Consider the following 12,891-nt stretch of genomic DNA (forward strand, 5'->3'; position numbering starts at 1 on the left):
GAGATTATTTTCTGATTGTGTGTACTTTGCACAATCAATGTAAACAACATTGTGAAGTGACTTACTGCATCACAGACTGAGACCAGTATAAATGTATAGCTATATTTTTTACTTGTAGCCTGCCTATCTCATGGATGAGTCATGTAGGCTAATATAATCAAAACGGTGCGAATTCCTGTAATGCCGTTCTGTGGTCTGATAGGCTTCTGTTCCTACAGAGGAGTGCCGGTGTACAAATTTGGTACATTCCATTCACAGGAGTTTGTCTTTACGAGGGATTTTTCTTTACATAAGGAGGTACCGACACTTTTGCAAATTGTCCTCCCACTGCAGAATGACTGCCGACAATGGTTATGGCTGTGTAGTGTAGAGCAGAGTTCTCCACTGGCGGTGGTTTTATCCCCCCCCCCCCCAATCTTCTGAGCAAAAATAAACATTTTTGTTGAATTTTCATTGTTGGACATAAAATACTGTACAAACACCAGGAAATCAGCTCCAAGTGATTCGAACCCCATCACATGATTGGATAACCTGTCGCTACAGATCAAGACAGAAGCCGATTCAGATAGATAATCAAGAAGTATTTTGCAAACGACTTGACTTCGCCAGGTGCATACAGCTCAGTTCAATTGCTGAGCCAACGAAAGGAGAACGGCGAGAAAACAACCACCCAGAGAAGATTTAGAGGTAAACATTTAATGTCTTGGTATTTTACCGGTTATCCGTATACTTTTAGAATTACAGCAATAACTGTATGGGTCGTAGTCTGACAGCAGTGCCATATGACCAAAGACAAATGTCAAATTAGCCTATATATTTGCATCGTAGCTACACCTGTGCCTTAATCATAACGATGGCATTTCGATGATGGGTTTCACAAGCCTACTGTATACATAAATTGATGTCTATGGTTTCTCTGAATGAAGATGCCATCTCCTAAACGTTGCACTTAGAGTTATAGCTTTAGTCTTACATTTTGAATAGCCTGTGTGTGTTTTGAATAACGGGCTCACCTGCGGTTTAAACCAGTTTTCAGTGCCCAGCATTTGCACTGACCAACCATTTAGCCTACAAACATAGTCGACTAACACATGAAAAATACACTAGAACATGTCTAGACATCACTGTCTAATAAATTCAACTAATATATCCAGTTAACACTGTTGCATATTAACCCCGTTTTATTAATTATATAATATATAGGTTATTATAATAAAGCTACCATACAACATCCCTTTTTCCCAGTGTCATGACATTTCTGAGAAATCTGTTCTAGAAGATGCCCCAACAGATAACTAAAATGGTAGAAATGTGGAGATAATGGATTAGACTCTTGCCAGACATTCCACAACACCATATTATACCCCTACTATAATAGTCCTGAAACCATGGTTTCCTCTGCAAAGGCATTCATTCTTGAGTAAACACTTCTCTCCAACCCCTTTTGACTAATCCACCTATCTGTCTGCACACATGATCAATGCTCCAATGCTCCACAGATGGCGAAGGCAGACCAGCGCTTTGGGCAGAGAGATGGCTCCGACCAGAACTTTGACTACATGTTCAAGCTCCTCATCATTGGCAACAGCAGTGTGGGCAAGACCAGCTTTCTGTTCCGATATGCCGACGACTCGTTCAGCAACTCTTTCGTCAGCACGGTGGGCATTGACTTCAAAGTCAAGACCGTCTACAGGAATGAAAAGAGGGTCAAGCTCCAGATATGGGTGAGTAGTTGCAGTTGCTTCTATGCCATTCAACCCAATCTATTTCTAGCCTGGGTACCATTCTGTTTGTGCCATCATGCCTCTCCTTGTCATGCCAAACATAAAAATTTGTGACAAGGAGTTGACATGACAGCACAAACAGATCACGCTATATATTCACACCGTATGGAATTTGAAGATATTCCATTCTATTCTATTCTCTATCTATTCTCTATCTATGCCACCATGAATGTGCCATGTGGTGACAGATGTCGTTCAAGCTGTCGTTTGTTTGTCACCTGTTTGCAGACAGTCAGTGGGCTTGATCAGACAGCACAGGAGATAGTGATCAAATTCCATTCAACCCAGGCCTGCTGTATATTGTCAGTCTACAGATACTGTAGTTACATGCTAAAAGTCCACTGCTCAAGATACAGTGCTTGAGTGTACTGTGCATAAGGACTATATTCATTATGCGCAAATACATACAGGATACGTAATCATGTTATTATGTGCGTAATGATAACATTCAGTCCTTTCCGGGTATGCTTTGTTGATCCATTTAGCATATTTCTTTGGCTCGAGCTCCACATTCACAATCGCACCCAGTCCTTGTAACTGTCTATGACGATTTCATTACTGTACTATCAAACAAATATCGACATCCTCCTGTCTTTTGGATGTCTCAATAGTAATGCTTCAGACTGGGACAATCTTTCTCCTGCAGGCCTAGGGATAAAAAATAGGAAACAGAAGCGTCTGGTGAGCTTGCATCATCGGGCGATGATGGTTGTCATGGCAGCAGCTCTTCACACTACTCCCCAACAAAGAGATCCTGCAGGCAATTAAAGTGGCCCCATAGGGTGAAGGGGTAGAACCTACGGAGGGTACACAGGGACTGGTGGTCTGGGGGTACGGAAGTGGGGGTCTAGGCAGACTAAACTGCCAGAGTAAATTGCAATTTGTGATAAGCAGAGAGCGGTAATCAGCGCAGATTGATCCCATCTTAAATGCCTGGCTGGAGGTGTAAAAATAGAAGGCAGTGCACTCACACTCAAAACAGCTGCTGCGCTATTGATATTGGCAGCAGCAACAACAATCTAGCAAAAAGCTACAGTAATGCCACTGGCATTGTGATTGCAGATAGCGAGCTCCACTAAAGATGGTTTAATGAACCAATAGAATAGTCCAAAACTGCAAGCCCCACCCATCTGGCACTCCAGGCAGGCTAGAGCAAACGGTCAAAGTATTTGAAAGATTTCAAATAGTATTTGAAGCCAGGTCTGGTGGAAGGTGGCCAGACATCCACTTTGCAGTCACACATTTGTCTGGGATGCGGCCTGCTGCATGTTGTTTTACTTTCTCAGGGGTAAATGCATTGTTGTTAAACTTACCGTATGCCTGCTTTCCAGTCAGTTCACTCATATATTATGACAAAATGTTGTGACGTTTTTGTTTGTTTTGGTTCTCGGTAGGTTTTTTTTCAGCTGTTCGAGCGCACACATTTTTTTCTTGAGGCTAATCGAAGTTCGGTAGCCCTTCATCGGTGATTGGTCAACAGTAGGAATTATTCAGTTAAGTGTTAGATGTGATTCAACGTTTTTCCACTTAAGAAATACTGCACCAAGTATCTTAGTTCGATGTAAGATTTTACGACTAAGACCTGCTCGGCAAAAACGTCAACTTTTATTACAGATTTCTTGATTTATCTTAGATTAATTCAGACTATTTTGATGAAGTTGATATTGGCTATTTGTTGCTACGGCATCTCAAGAGGGACAAACTGTAATATTGCAGCTTTTTTCTCGTTTTTCAACCAAAGGTCTTTTAAGTAAGTATGCGAGGCACAGACGTTCGCTTCGCCTAGCCGAGTTCTGCTAGGAGCAAACCGAACCTAGTATGCAGACACCAGTTAGTGTACAACCATTGTGATTGGTCAAAGGCGGCAGCGGAGCCTATGTCTATGTACTGTGCCTTCGGAAAGTATTCAGACCCCTTGACTTTTTCCACATTTTGTTAGGTCACAACCTGATGTGGAACATTATCACTATACTCATTAAAAATCAAAGTTCTTCCAGAGTTTTTGTAGAATCAAGACTTTATTACACAGAGTAACGGAAACCGAGCTGGTCTGCAGAGCACCTCCCCTCTACCTCTCAGCTCTCCGTTTATATAGTCATATTCACATACATCTTAGCTTAAAGCCCCTCCCTCTTGGGTTCCCCCACAACCACCTTCAGTTTCCCCCTCTCGACCGCTCCACCCACTTCCTTAGTCTATGATAGTGGCTAAATTGGACTTTTATTCAGTTTAGAATCAATATTAGTATAATCAATCCAGCCCTTATTATGCAAAAACACTCATGTTCAGCTTAAACTGAAGATTGATTGTTGGACATGACAGGTCAACACTCAATCTTTCGAACGTACCCAAACCCACTCCTCTCTTCCCTCCCGTCATGCTGTAATTACTCATGATTAGTCTAACCTCTGTTCAACTTGGGCGCCGCTCTTTCCATTTTGTTTGATGAGAGAGGCAAAAGGCCACAGTCTGGTTTCAGTCCCTGATAAGGTAGGACAGCCAGGATTAGGTAAGAACGAGGAATTCGACCCTAGGTCAGATCCCCACTTAACACATACACCCAAACCCAGTGAAAGGAACCATTCAAGTTCTTGCCTAGCAACAGAGAATCCCGACTATATGTTCGTCATGTCTGTGATTTAACATTGTTTATCCAATAGTTTACTAACACATCTTCATCCAGCCTTATTCTAAAATTGATTATATATATTTTTCTCATCAATCTACACACAATACCCCATAAAGACACTCCTGCGTTGTCTTGGCTGTGTGCTTTGAGTCGTTCTCCTGTTGGAAGGTGAACCTTCGCCCCAGTCAGAGGTTCTGAGCGCTCTGGAGCAGGTTTTTATCAAGGATCTCTCTGTACTTTGCTCCGTTCATCTTTGCCTCGATCCTGACTAGTCCATGCCTCTGAAAAACATCCCCACAGCATGATGCTGCCACCACCATGCTTCACCGTAGGGATGGTGCCAGGTTTCCTCCAGACGTGACGCTTGGTATTCAGGCCAAAGAGTTGAGTCTTGGTTTCATCAGACCAGAGAATCTTGTTTCTCATGGTCTGAGAGTCTTTAGGTGCCTTTTGGCAAACTCCAAGCGGGCTGTCGTGTGCCTTTTACTAAGGAGTTGCTTCCTTCTGGCCACTCTACCATAAAGGCCTGATTGATGGATGCTGCAGAGATGGTTGTCCTTCTGGAAGGTTCTCCCATCTCCACAGAGGAACTCTGGAGCTCTGTCAGAGTGACCATCGGGTTCTTGGTCACCTCCCTGACCAAGGCCCTTCTCCCACGATTGCTCAGTTTGGCCGGGCGGCCAGCTCTAGGAAGAGTGTTGGTGATTACAAACTTCTTCCATTTAAGAATGATGGAGGCCACTGTGTTCTTGGGGACCTTCAATGCTGCAGAAATGTTTTGGTACCCTTCCCCAGATCTGAGCCTCGACAAAATCCTGTCTCGGAGCTCTACGGACAATTCCTTCGAGCTCATGGCTTGGTTTTTGCTCTGACATGCACTGTCAACTGTGGCACCTTATATAGACAGGTGTGTGCCTTTCCAAATCATGTCCAATCAATTGAATTTACCACAGGTGGACTCCAATCAAGTTGTAGAAACATCTCAAGGATGATCAATGGGAACAGGATGCACCTGAGCTCAATTTCGAGTCTCATAGCAAAGGGTCTGAACACTTATGGAAATACGTTTTTTGTACAACCTGTTTTTGCTTTGTCATTATGGGTGTATTGTGTGTAGGTTGCTAAGGATTTTTTTTATTTTAATCAATTTTAGAATGAGGCTGTAACGTAGCAAAATGTGGATCCGAATACTTTCCGAAGGCGCTGTATGTGAAATCCCCATTAATTAGATGACGACAAAGTGCAGGGCTGTTTCCTACATGTTTCTGCTTATGTGCATTTGCCACATGAATGAACACAGAGGCAGTGAAATGGCAACAAATTCTATATTTAGATGGGAAGAAAACCCACAGCCAATTACATTCTGTAGTCAAGATGAAATAGTTACATTAGGAAAAATGGAAGCTCCCATAGGGACTAACAGATAAGATATTGACGCCTCTGAATGTCACATTAAGATTTAGATGGCGATCATGGTGTGCATAGATGGGGTGAGATCAGTGGACATGTTTTTGGTATCAATAGATAGGTTAGATTGAGTCTTTGAGTTGCTTATTATGATTAGGGAGATGTTTGTGTGGTAACCTGGTCCCAGGTCTGTGTTTTGTTGTATTATCATAGGAGTTGGCTACATAGCGCAAACAGATCTGGAACCAGCCTATTGGTAAATATCACCCACTTACACATTCAAACCTCTCCTTCCCTTACAGTTAAATAGCCAGGACACAGATGATGTCAATTGATCAGAAGCATCAGAGGCGTATGTGGGTCTTTCTATAAACTAGGGTACCAGTGAGGATTTCCTACTCTGGACAACTTGTTACAGCTTTTGATAAGTCTTTGATAATAATCTACCGATTTTTAATTGAAAATCTATGTTTAACCCATTATCATGGTTGGTGTCATGACGGAGTTGGCCGAAATCGTGTGACATAATACATTACTTTTCTGTCCTTGCATTTATGGCAGTGTAAGTTGTCGTTACAGTGAGGGAAAAAAGTATTTGATCCCCTGCTGATTTTGTACGTTTGCCCACTGACAAAGAAATGATCAGTGTATAATGTTAATGGTAGGTTTATTTGAACAGTGAGAGACAGAATAACAACAAAAAAATCCAGAAAAACCCATGTCAAAAATGTTATAAATTGATTTGCATTTTAATGAGGGAAATAAGTATTTGACCCCCTCTCAATCAGAAAGATTTCTGGCTCCCAGGTGTCTTTTATACAGGTAACGAGCTGAGATTAGGAGCACACTCTTAAAGGGAGTGCTCCTAATCTCAGCTTGTTACCTGTATAAAGACACCTGTCCACAGAAGCAATTAATCAATCAGATTCCAAACTCTCCACCATGGCCAAGACCAAAGAGCTCTCCAAGGATGTCAGGGACAAGATTGTAGACCCTACACAAGGCTGGAATGGGCTACAAGACCATCGCCAAGCAGCTTGGTGAGAAGGTGACAACAGTTGGTGCGATTATTCGCAAATGGAAGAAACACAAAATAACTGTCAATCTCCCTCGGCCTGGGGCTCCATGCAAGATCTCACCTCGTGGAGTTGCAATGGTCATGAGAACGGTGAGGAATCAGCCCAGAACTACACGGGAGGATCTTGTCAATGATCTCAAGGCAGCTGGGACCATAGTCACCAAGAAAACAATTGGTAACACACTACGCCGTGAAGGACTGAAATCCTGCAGCGCCCACAAGGTCCCCCTGCTCAAGAAAGCACATATACAGGCCCATTTGAAGTTTGCCAATGAACATCTGAATGATTCAGAGGAGAACTGGGTGAAAGTGTTGTGGTCAGATGAGACCAAAATTGAGCTCTTTGGCATCAACTCAACTCGCCGTGTTTGGAGGAGGAGGAATGCTGCCTATGACCCCAAGAACACCATCCCCACCGTCAAACATGGAGGTGGAAACATTATGCTTAGGGGGTGTTTTTCTGCTAATGGGACAGGACAACTTCACCGCATCAAAGGGACGATGGACGGGGCCATGTACCGTCAAATCTTGGGTGAGAACCTCCTTCCCTCAGCCAGGGCATTGAAAATGTGTCGTGGATGGGTATTCCAGCATGACAATGACCCAAAACACACGGCCAAGGCAAGGAGTGGCTCAAGAGGAAGCACATTAAGGTCCTGGAGTGGCCTAGCCAGTCTCCAGACCTTAATCCCATAGAAAATCTGTGGAGGGAGCTGAAGGTTCGAGTTGCCAAACGTCAGCCTCGAAATCTTAATGACTTGGAGAAGATCTGCAAAGATGAGTGGGACAAAATCCCTCCTGAGATGTGTGCAAACCTGGTGGCCAACTACAAGAAATGTCTGACCTCTGTGATTGCCAACAAGGGTTTTGCCACCAAGTACTAAGTCATGTTTTGCAGAGGGGTCAAATACTTATTTCCCTCATTAAAATGCAAATCAATTTATAACATTTTTGACATGCGTTTTTCAGGACTTTTTTGTTGTTATTCTGTCTCTCACTGTTCAAATAAACCCACCATTAAAATTATACACTGATCATGTCTTTGTCATTTACACACATCATCATCTGATCCAGGAAGGAATTTTCCGAATGACAGTCAAGTGACGACCAGCTGTTGTGATAGCGCAGCCCAAGTGCTGGAAAAAAAGGTGTTCATGAGGAATGTCCAGAATATTTTGGTGTCTCATTCGTTACGCCGGTGAAGACAGTTGTGTCTGGATCCATGTTGGATATAATATCTCTAGCGAATTGATGTTGATCATCTGTTGTTGTCTGCTTGATTTACAGCAGGGTCTCGTTAGATTTTACAGAGAAAGCATCAAGGTAATGTGTTTTTGTGCGTCGGTTTGGACACTGAGTCAACTGTGCACAGTTGTGTAGGATAGACTATTGCGCAACACCCAACGCTATTCCTATGGATTATTCTGGATATAATGACAAACACTTACATAACCTAGTTATCTTATTCTCAATGTGATCTGGTAATGAAATAAAATGGCTAATACATTTTGTTTTCCATGTTACACCTGCATTTTTAAACAATACAAGGGGCTTGAAGTAGCCTACTTGAATTTGGAGCTCAGAAATTCAAGTACTGGAATAGGCCTACCAGAAAATCAGACATTTCCTCAATTTGGTCCTTATAAAAAAAAAAAAAGTATTTATAATTATTGTAGCCAATTTATAAGTTCTCCTGCTCCCTTATAATTATCAGTGATTTCATTTTTGATCCGTTTTTGTGAGAGATGTGGCCACATTCGTTTGTTTCCTGCCGCTTCAATTGAAGGGTGTTGTGCTACTCTGTTGCGGTAAAACCACGTGTGGTTATTATGAGGACGACAACATCTAATGTTGGTTTAAATTTGGCTTTCCATTTAAATCCTTCCATTAAAAAATGATTTTTTTTTGTTGTTGTCACTTTCTCATTATGAAAACAGCGATGGTGTGATTCAAATGGTAAGATTAATGCGACCGCTATTCATGGCTTTATTATGTGTGCATGTATCGGCCACATAGGCTACAGAACAATCGGCATGCATCCAATCTATTTAGTCAGGCAATGTCCACGTTATTCTCACATATTTTAGAATGTAATAATAATTTGAATATCTGTAGCTCAGTTGGTAGAGCATGGCGCTTGCAACGCCAGGGTTGTGGGTTCGTTTCCCACGGGGGGCCAGTATGAAAATGTATGCACTCTCTAACTGTAAGTCGCTCTGGATAAGAGCGTCTGCTAAATGACTAAAATGTAAATGTAAAATGCATTGGCAAGGCCTAAAAAAGTAATTATTCTTAGTGGCCTACTTTTTTGACACTTTTTGCATGATTTTGGGGGGAGGGAGTTCTATATTAGGCCCTATATGTACAGTTATATAAATTATACAATTGTATAACACATGAGGTCCTTGAAAATTACAATTACGTGCTTGAAAAAGTCCCTGAAAGTCCTTGAATTTGACTTGCCAACGTCTGTATGAACCCTGCTTAAAGGATGTATAGTGCTTGGCCTATGTTGTTGTATAGGTGGAGTTATGGGTGAATTTGCATATATTCACTTTTATTCCTCTAAGTACACATGGAACTGCATGAAAATAATTTTTATTTTTGTTTCAAACCATTTTGAAATGTTCATCCCAATGTCACACATTGGCCCCATTATTTATAGATTACATGGACAAGAGGATGGCTGATCCAAGAACAGCACTCCTACTCTGAGATGCTTGATACATACAGTGCCTTGCAAAAGTATTCATCCCCCTTGGTGTTTTTCCTATTTTGTTGCATTACAACCTGTAATTTAAATTGATTTTTATTTGGATTTCATGTAATGGACATACACAAAATAGTCCAAATTGGTGAAGTGAAAAAAAAAAATCTGGAGCGGCACCTGAGAAAGCGTTTTCCACCACCACCAACAAAACACCAAATTATGGAATTTCTTGTGGAAGAATGGTGTCGCATTACTCCAATAGAGTTCCTGACACTTGTAGATTCTATGCCAAGCTGTATTGAAGCTGCTCTGGTTCGTGATGGCCCAACACCCTATTAAGACACTTTATGTCTGTTTCTTTATTTTGGCAGTTACCTGTAGATGTCCATAATATGGTATGGAACTGGGCATTTGTGATAGCAAATGGCTTATTTCTAACATGCAATTTCCTCTGGTAGACAGTGGTTCTTTAACATAGCACAGGGTCCTATTAATTAGTGCACACCCTGTTTCAACCTGTTTGCTTCCGTTTGGTTCCTAGAGAATACGACCCAGGTCAAACTTTCTTCTATCACATGATGATATATGAACGATACTAATAATACATACATATGACTCTCCCCTAGGACACAGCAGGACAGGAGAGGTACAGGACTATCACCACCGCCTACTACCGTGGAGCCATGGGCTTCATCCTCATGTACGACATCTGCAACGAAGAGTCCTTCAACGCTGTACAGGACTGGTGAGTGGTCTGACACACCAGGGCTGCATCTCAATACTTTAAAATAGCGTTCTTTGCTGATCGTCTCCTTTCATTACTCACCACTAGTGAAAAGACACTGATTGGAGAAACCTGGTGTGTGTGTGTGTGTGTGTGTGTGTGTGTGTGTGTGTGTGTGTGTGTGTGTGTGTGTGTGTGTGTGTGTGTGTGTGTGTGTGCGTGTGTGTGTGTGTGAGCCTGTGTGTGAGCCTCTGTGTGTGTGTGTGTGTGTGTGTGTGTGTGTGTGTGTGTGTGTGTGTGTGTGTGTGTGTGTGTGTGTTTGGTGTGAGCCTGTGTGTGGGTGTGTGGGTGTGAGCCTGTGTGTGACTGTGTGTGTGTTTCAGGGCTACCCAGATAAAAACCTACTCGTGGGATAATGCTCAGGTCATCATGGTGGGTAACAAGTGTGACATGGACGAGGAGAGGGTAGTGCCCCCAGAGAAGGGCAAGCACTTGGCTGACCAATTAGGTGAGTTAATTAGTGGTATTAATTGGTTAATTGCCTTAAATTGTACTCTGAATTACTGTACTGTCATTCAGCTTCTGTAATTTCTGGCATGCCTATGGTTGCTTTAGCCAAGTTTTCCTGTTTCGCATGAGATTTGAATTAAAACCACACTGACGCATTGAGGTGGTGAACAAATGGCATCTACTCTAGTCAAGTTGGTAAAACCCTGTAAAGACTTAATCCCCAGGGCGTTAGTGCTCGTTCCTCTATTAACTTGGTAGAGGAACAAGCACTAACGCCCTGGACCAGAGCTATGTACTCAACATGCTGTATGTACTCCTCCTGTCTGTCTGCAGGGTTCGAGTACTTCGAGGCCAGCGCCAAGGAGAACATTAATGTCCGCCAGGTGTTTGAGCGGCTGGTCGACATCATCTGCGTCAAGATGTCCGAACGAGTGGACGTGGAGCCACCTATGGCCCCCCGCATCAAGACCACAAGGCTCACCGACAAGCCCCCCCAGCTACCTCAGAAGTGCACCTGTGCCTGACTCACACTTATAGGGCTGAGTCAAGCCATGCCGAGCCATACTGGGCTGACCTGGATACGCATCCACCGTAGTTGCTGGAACCGTGCTGCAAAGGACAATGTGAAAAGAAAATGTCCAGACCAGCAGAGTGCGGTTCGAGCCGGCCCTATAGTGTGAATCAGGAAATACTGATTTGGTCGCCCAGTTCTCCCCTACTAAACTTGTCATTCCACTACTGTTATTTTCCTATTCTTTGTTAAGCTATTACAAGTTCCACAAACCTCTTTCCAAAGGTAGCTCTCTATACAATATAATTCATGACTGCAAGCTCCCAATAACTACTACTACTACTACTATTACTATTACTATTATTTAGCAATACATATCTGTTTCACCCCTATATCTTTGACCTCCAGCTGGTTCAGAAGTCAGAGAACTTTAAGTAGGGTATACAGGTAAGCACAGCACTGCCTCTCTCCTCTTCCAAAAAAGTGGCCTCACCACCACACAAAGAAACACCACAGCTGTTCACGTTACGAGTTTACATGGGTGAGGAGATAAGCCTTGATAGCTGCAAAAGTTCCGAATAATTTTGTCTAGTGCTCTTGACCGTCGTTCTAACGTTTCACAAGCACGAAAGCTAAGACAAACTAAAGTAATCTGCCCCGTTGATTTTTCATTCTCAACGATATGAAGGGGGTAATAACATCGATAAAACGACAAGATGGCCAATACGTCTTGCACCACCTACACTAAGCCAATGCCGTTTTCAGGGTGTTCTGACATTCTGAGGGACTATAACATTATAGAATATAGATGTTCATTGAAGAGCACACCCTTTTCCCTCCTTAGCCCTCAGCTAATATAATATTGTAGTTGTCATGTAAGCCATGTTTACAATGTTTATTTCAAGAACGTGTGTGGTTTAGAAAGCAAAGCATATACTGTATAATTGAGTGTTCAGTTGTAACGGTTTTATAAGTGTATCATGTTTCATGTATCTTGGGCAGATGTGAAATCTTTAAATCATGTTATGTCAACTGAGACACATCAAAATACTTTGTGAAATGGGAAGAAACAGAAAATATGTTAAAATGTTGTTTAAAAAATGATAGATTATAACCTAAGCATATTATGCAAAATCTTTATGTCTCGCATAGTAGCACATTTTTTAGTGTAACTTCCCATCATGTGTATTTTCTGTTTTTTGTTGAATTGTTAGATTTGCAATAATGCTGACAATGTCTTAATATAATTATTTTATAAGTACATTTGTAAATTATAGAGTTAGAATCTATAATGCTGTTGCTGAATTTATTTTTATGCTGTATCATGGGAATAGACCATTTATGTAAACATGTTGTTACAGTAAACTCCTTGAACAAATGGGAGAAAAGCACAAAGTGATTGTACAACATATTGTGATTGTTTGTATATTATAGGTAGATGCAATTTAGTATATTAAAGCACAAATCTTTACTTGAATTCATGAATTTTATTTATGGGCTATTGAAGTCTGTAATATTGGTTAAAAAAGCTACAACTC

The 12,891-nt window shown here is 41.9% G+C and overlaps 1 protein-coding gene across 1 annotated transcript; it reads left to right on the forward strand.

Moving 5' to 3' along the window:
• Positions 1–22: 22 nt before the first annotated feature.
• On the forward strand, positions 23–12,830 carry LOC121533718 (ras-related protein Rab-3B). Its single transcript, XM_041839893.2, has 5 exons — positions 23–687; positions 1,500–1,724; positions 10,235–10,353; positions 10,716–10,840; positions 11,176–12,830. The coding sequence occupies exons 2-5, from the start codon at positions 1,500–1,502 to the stop codon at positions 11,364–11,366; spliced, it is 660 nt and encodes a 219-aa protein (XP_041695827.2). The 5' UTR covers positions 23–687; the 3' UTR covers positions 11,367–12,830.
• Positions 12,831–12,891: the final 61 nt, after the last annotated feature.

This window comes from Coregonus clupeaformis, chromosome 20 (genome assembly GCF_020615455.1).
Source record: "Coregonus clupeaformis isolate EN_2021a chromosome 20, ASM2061545v1, whole genome shotgun sequence".
NCBI lineage: Eukaryota > Metazoa > Chordata > Actinopteri > Salmoniformes > Salmonidae > Coregonus > Coregonus clupeaformis.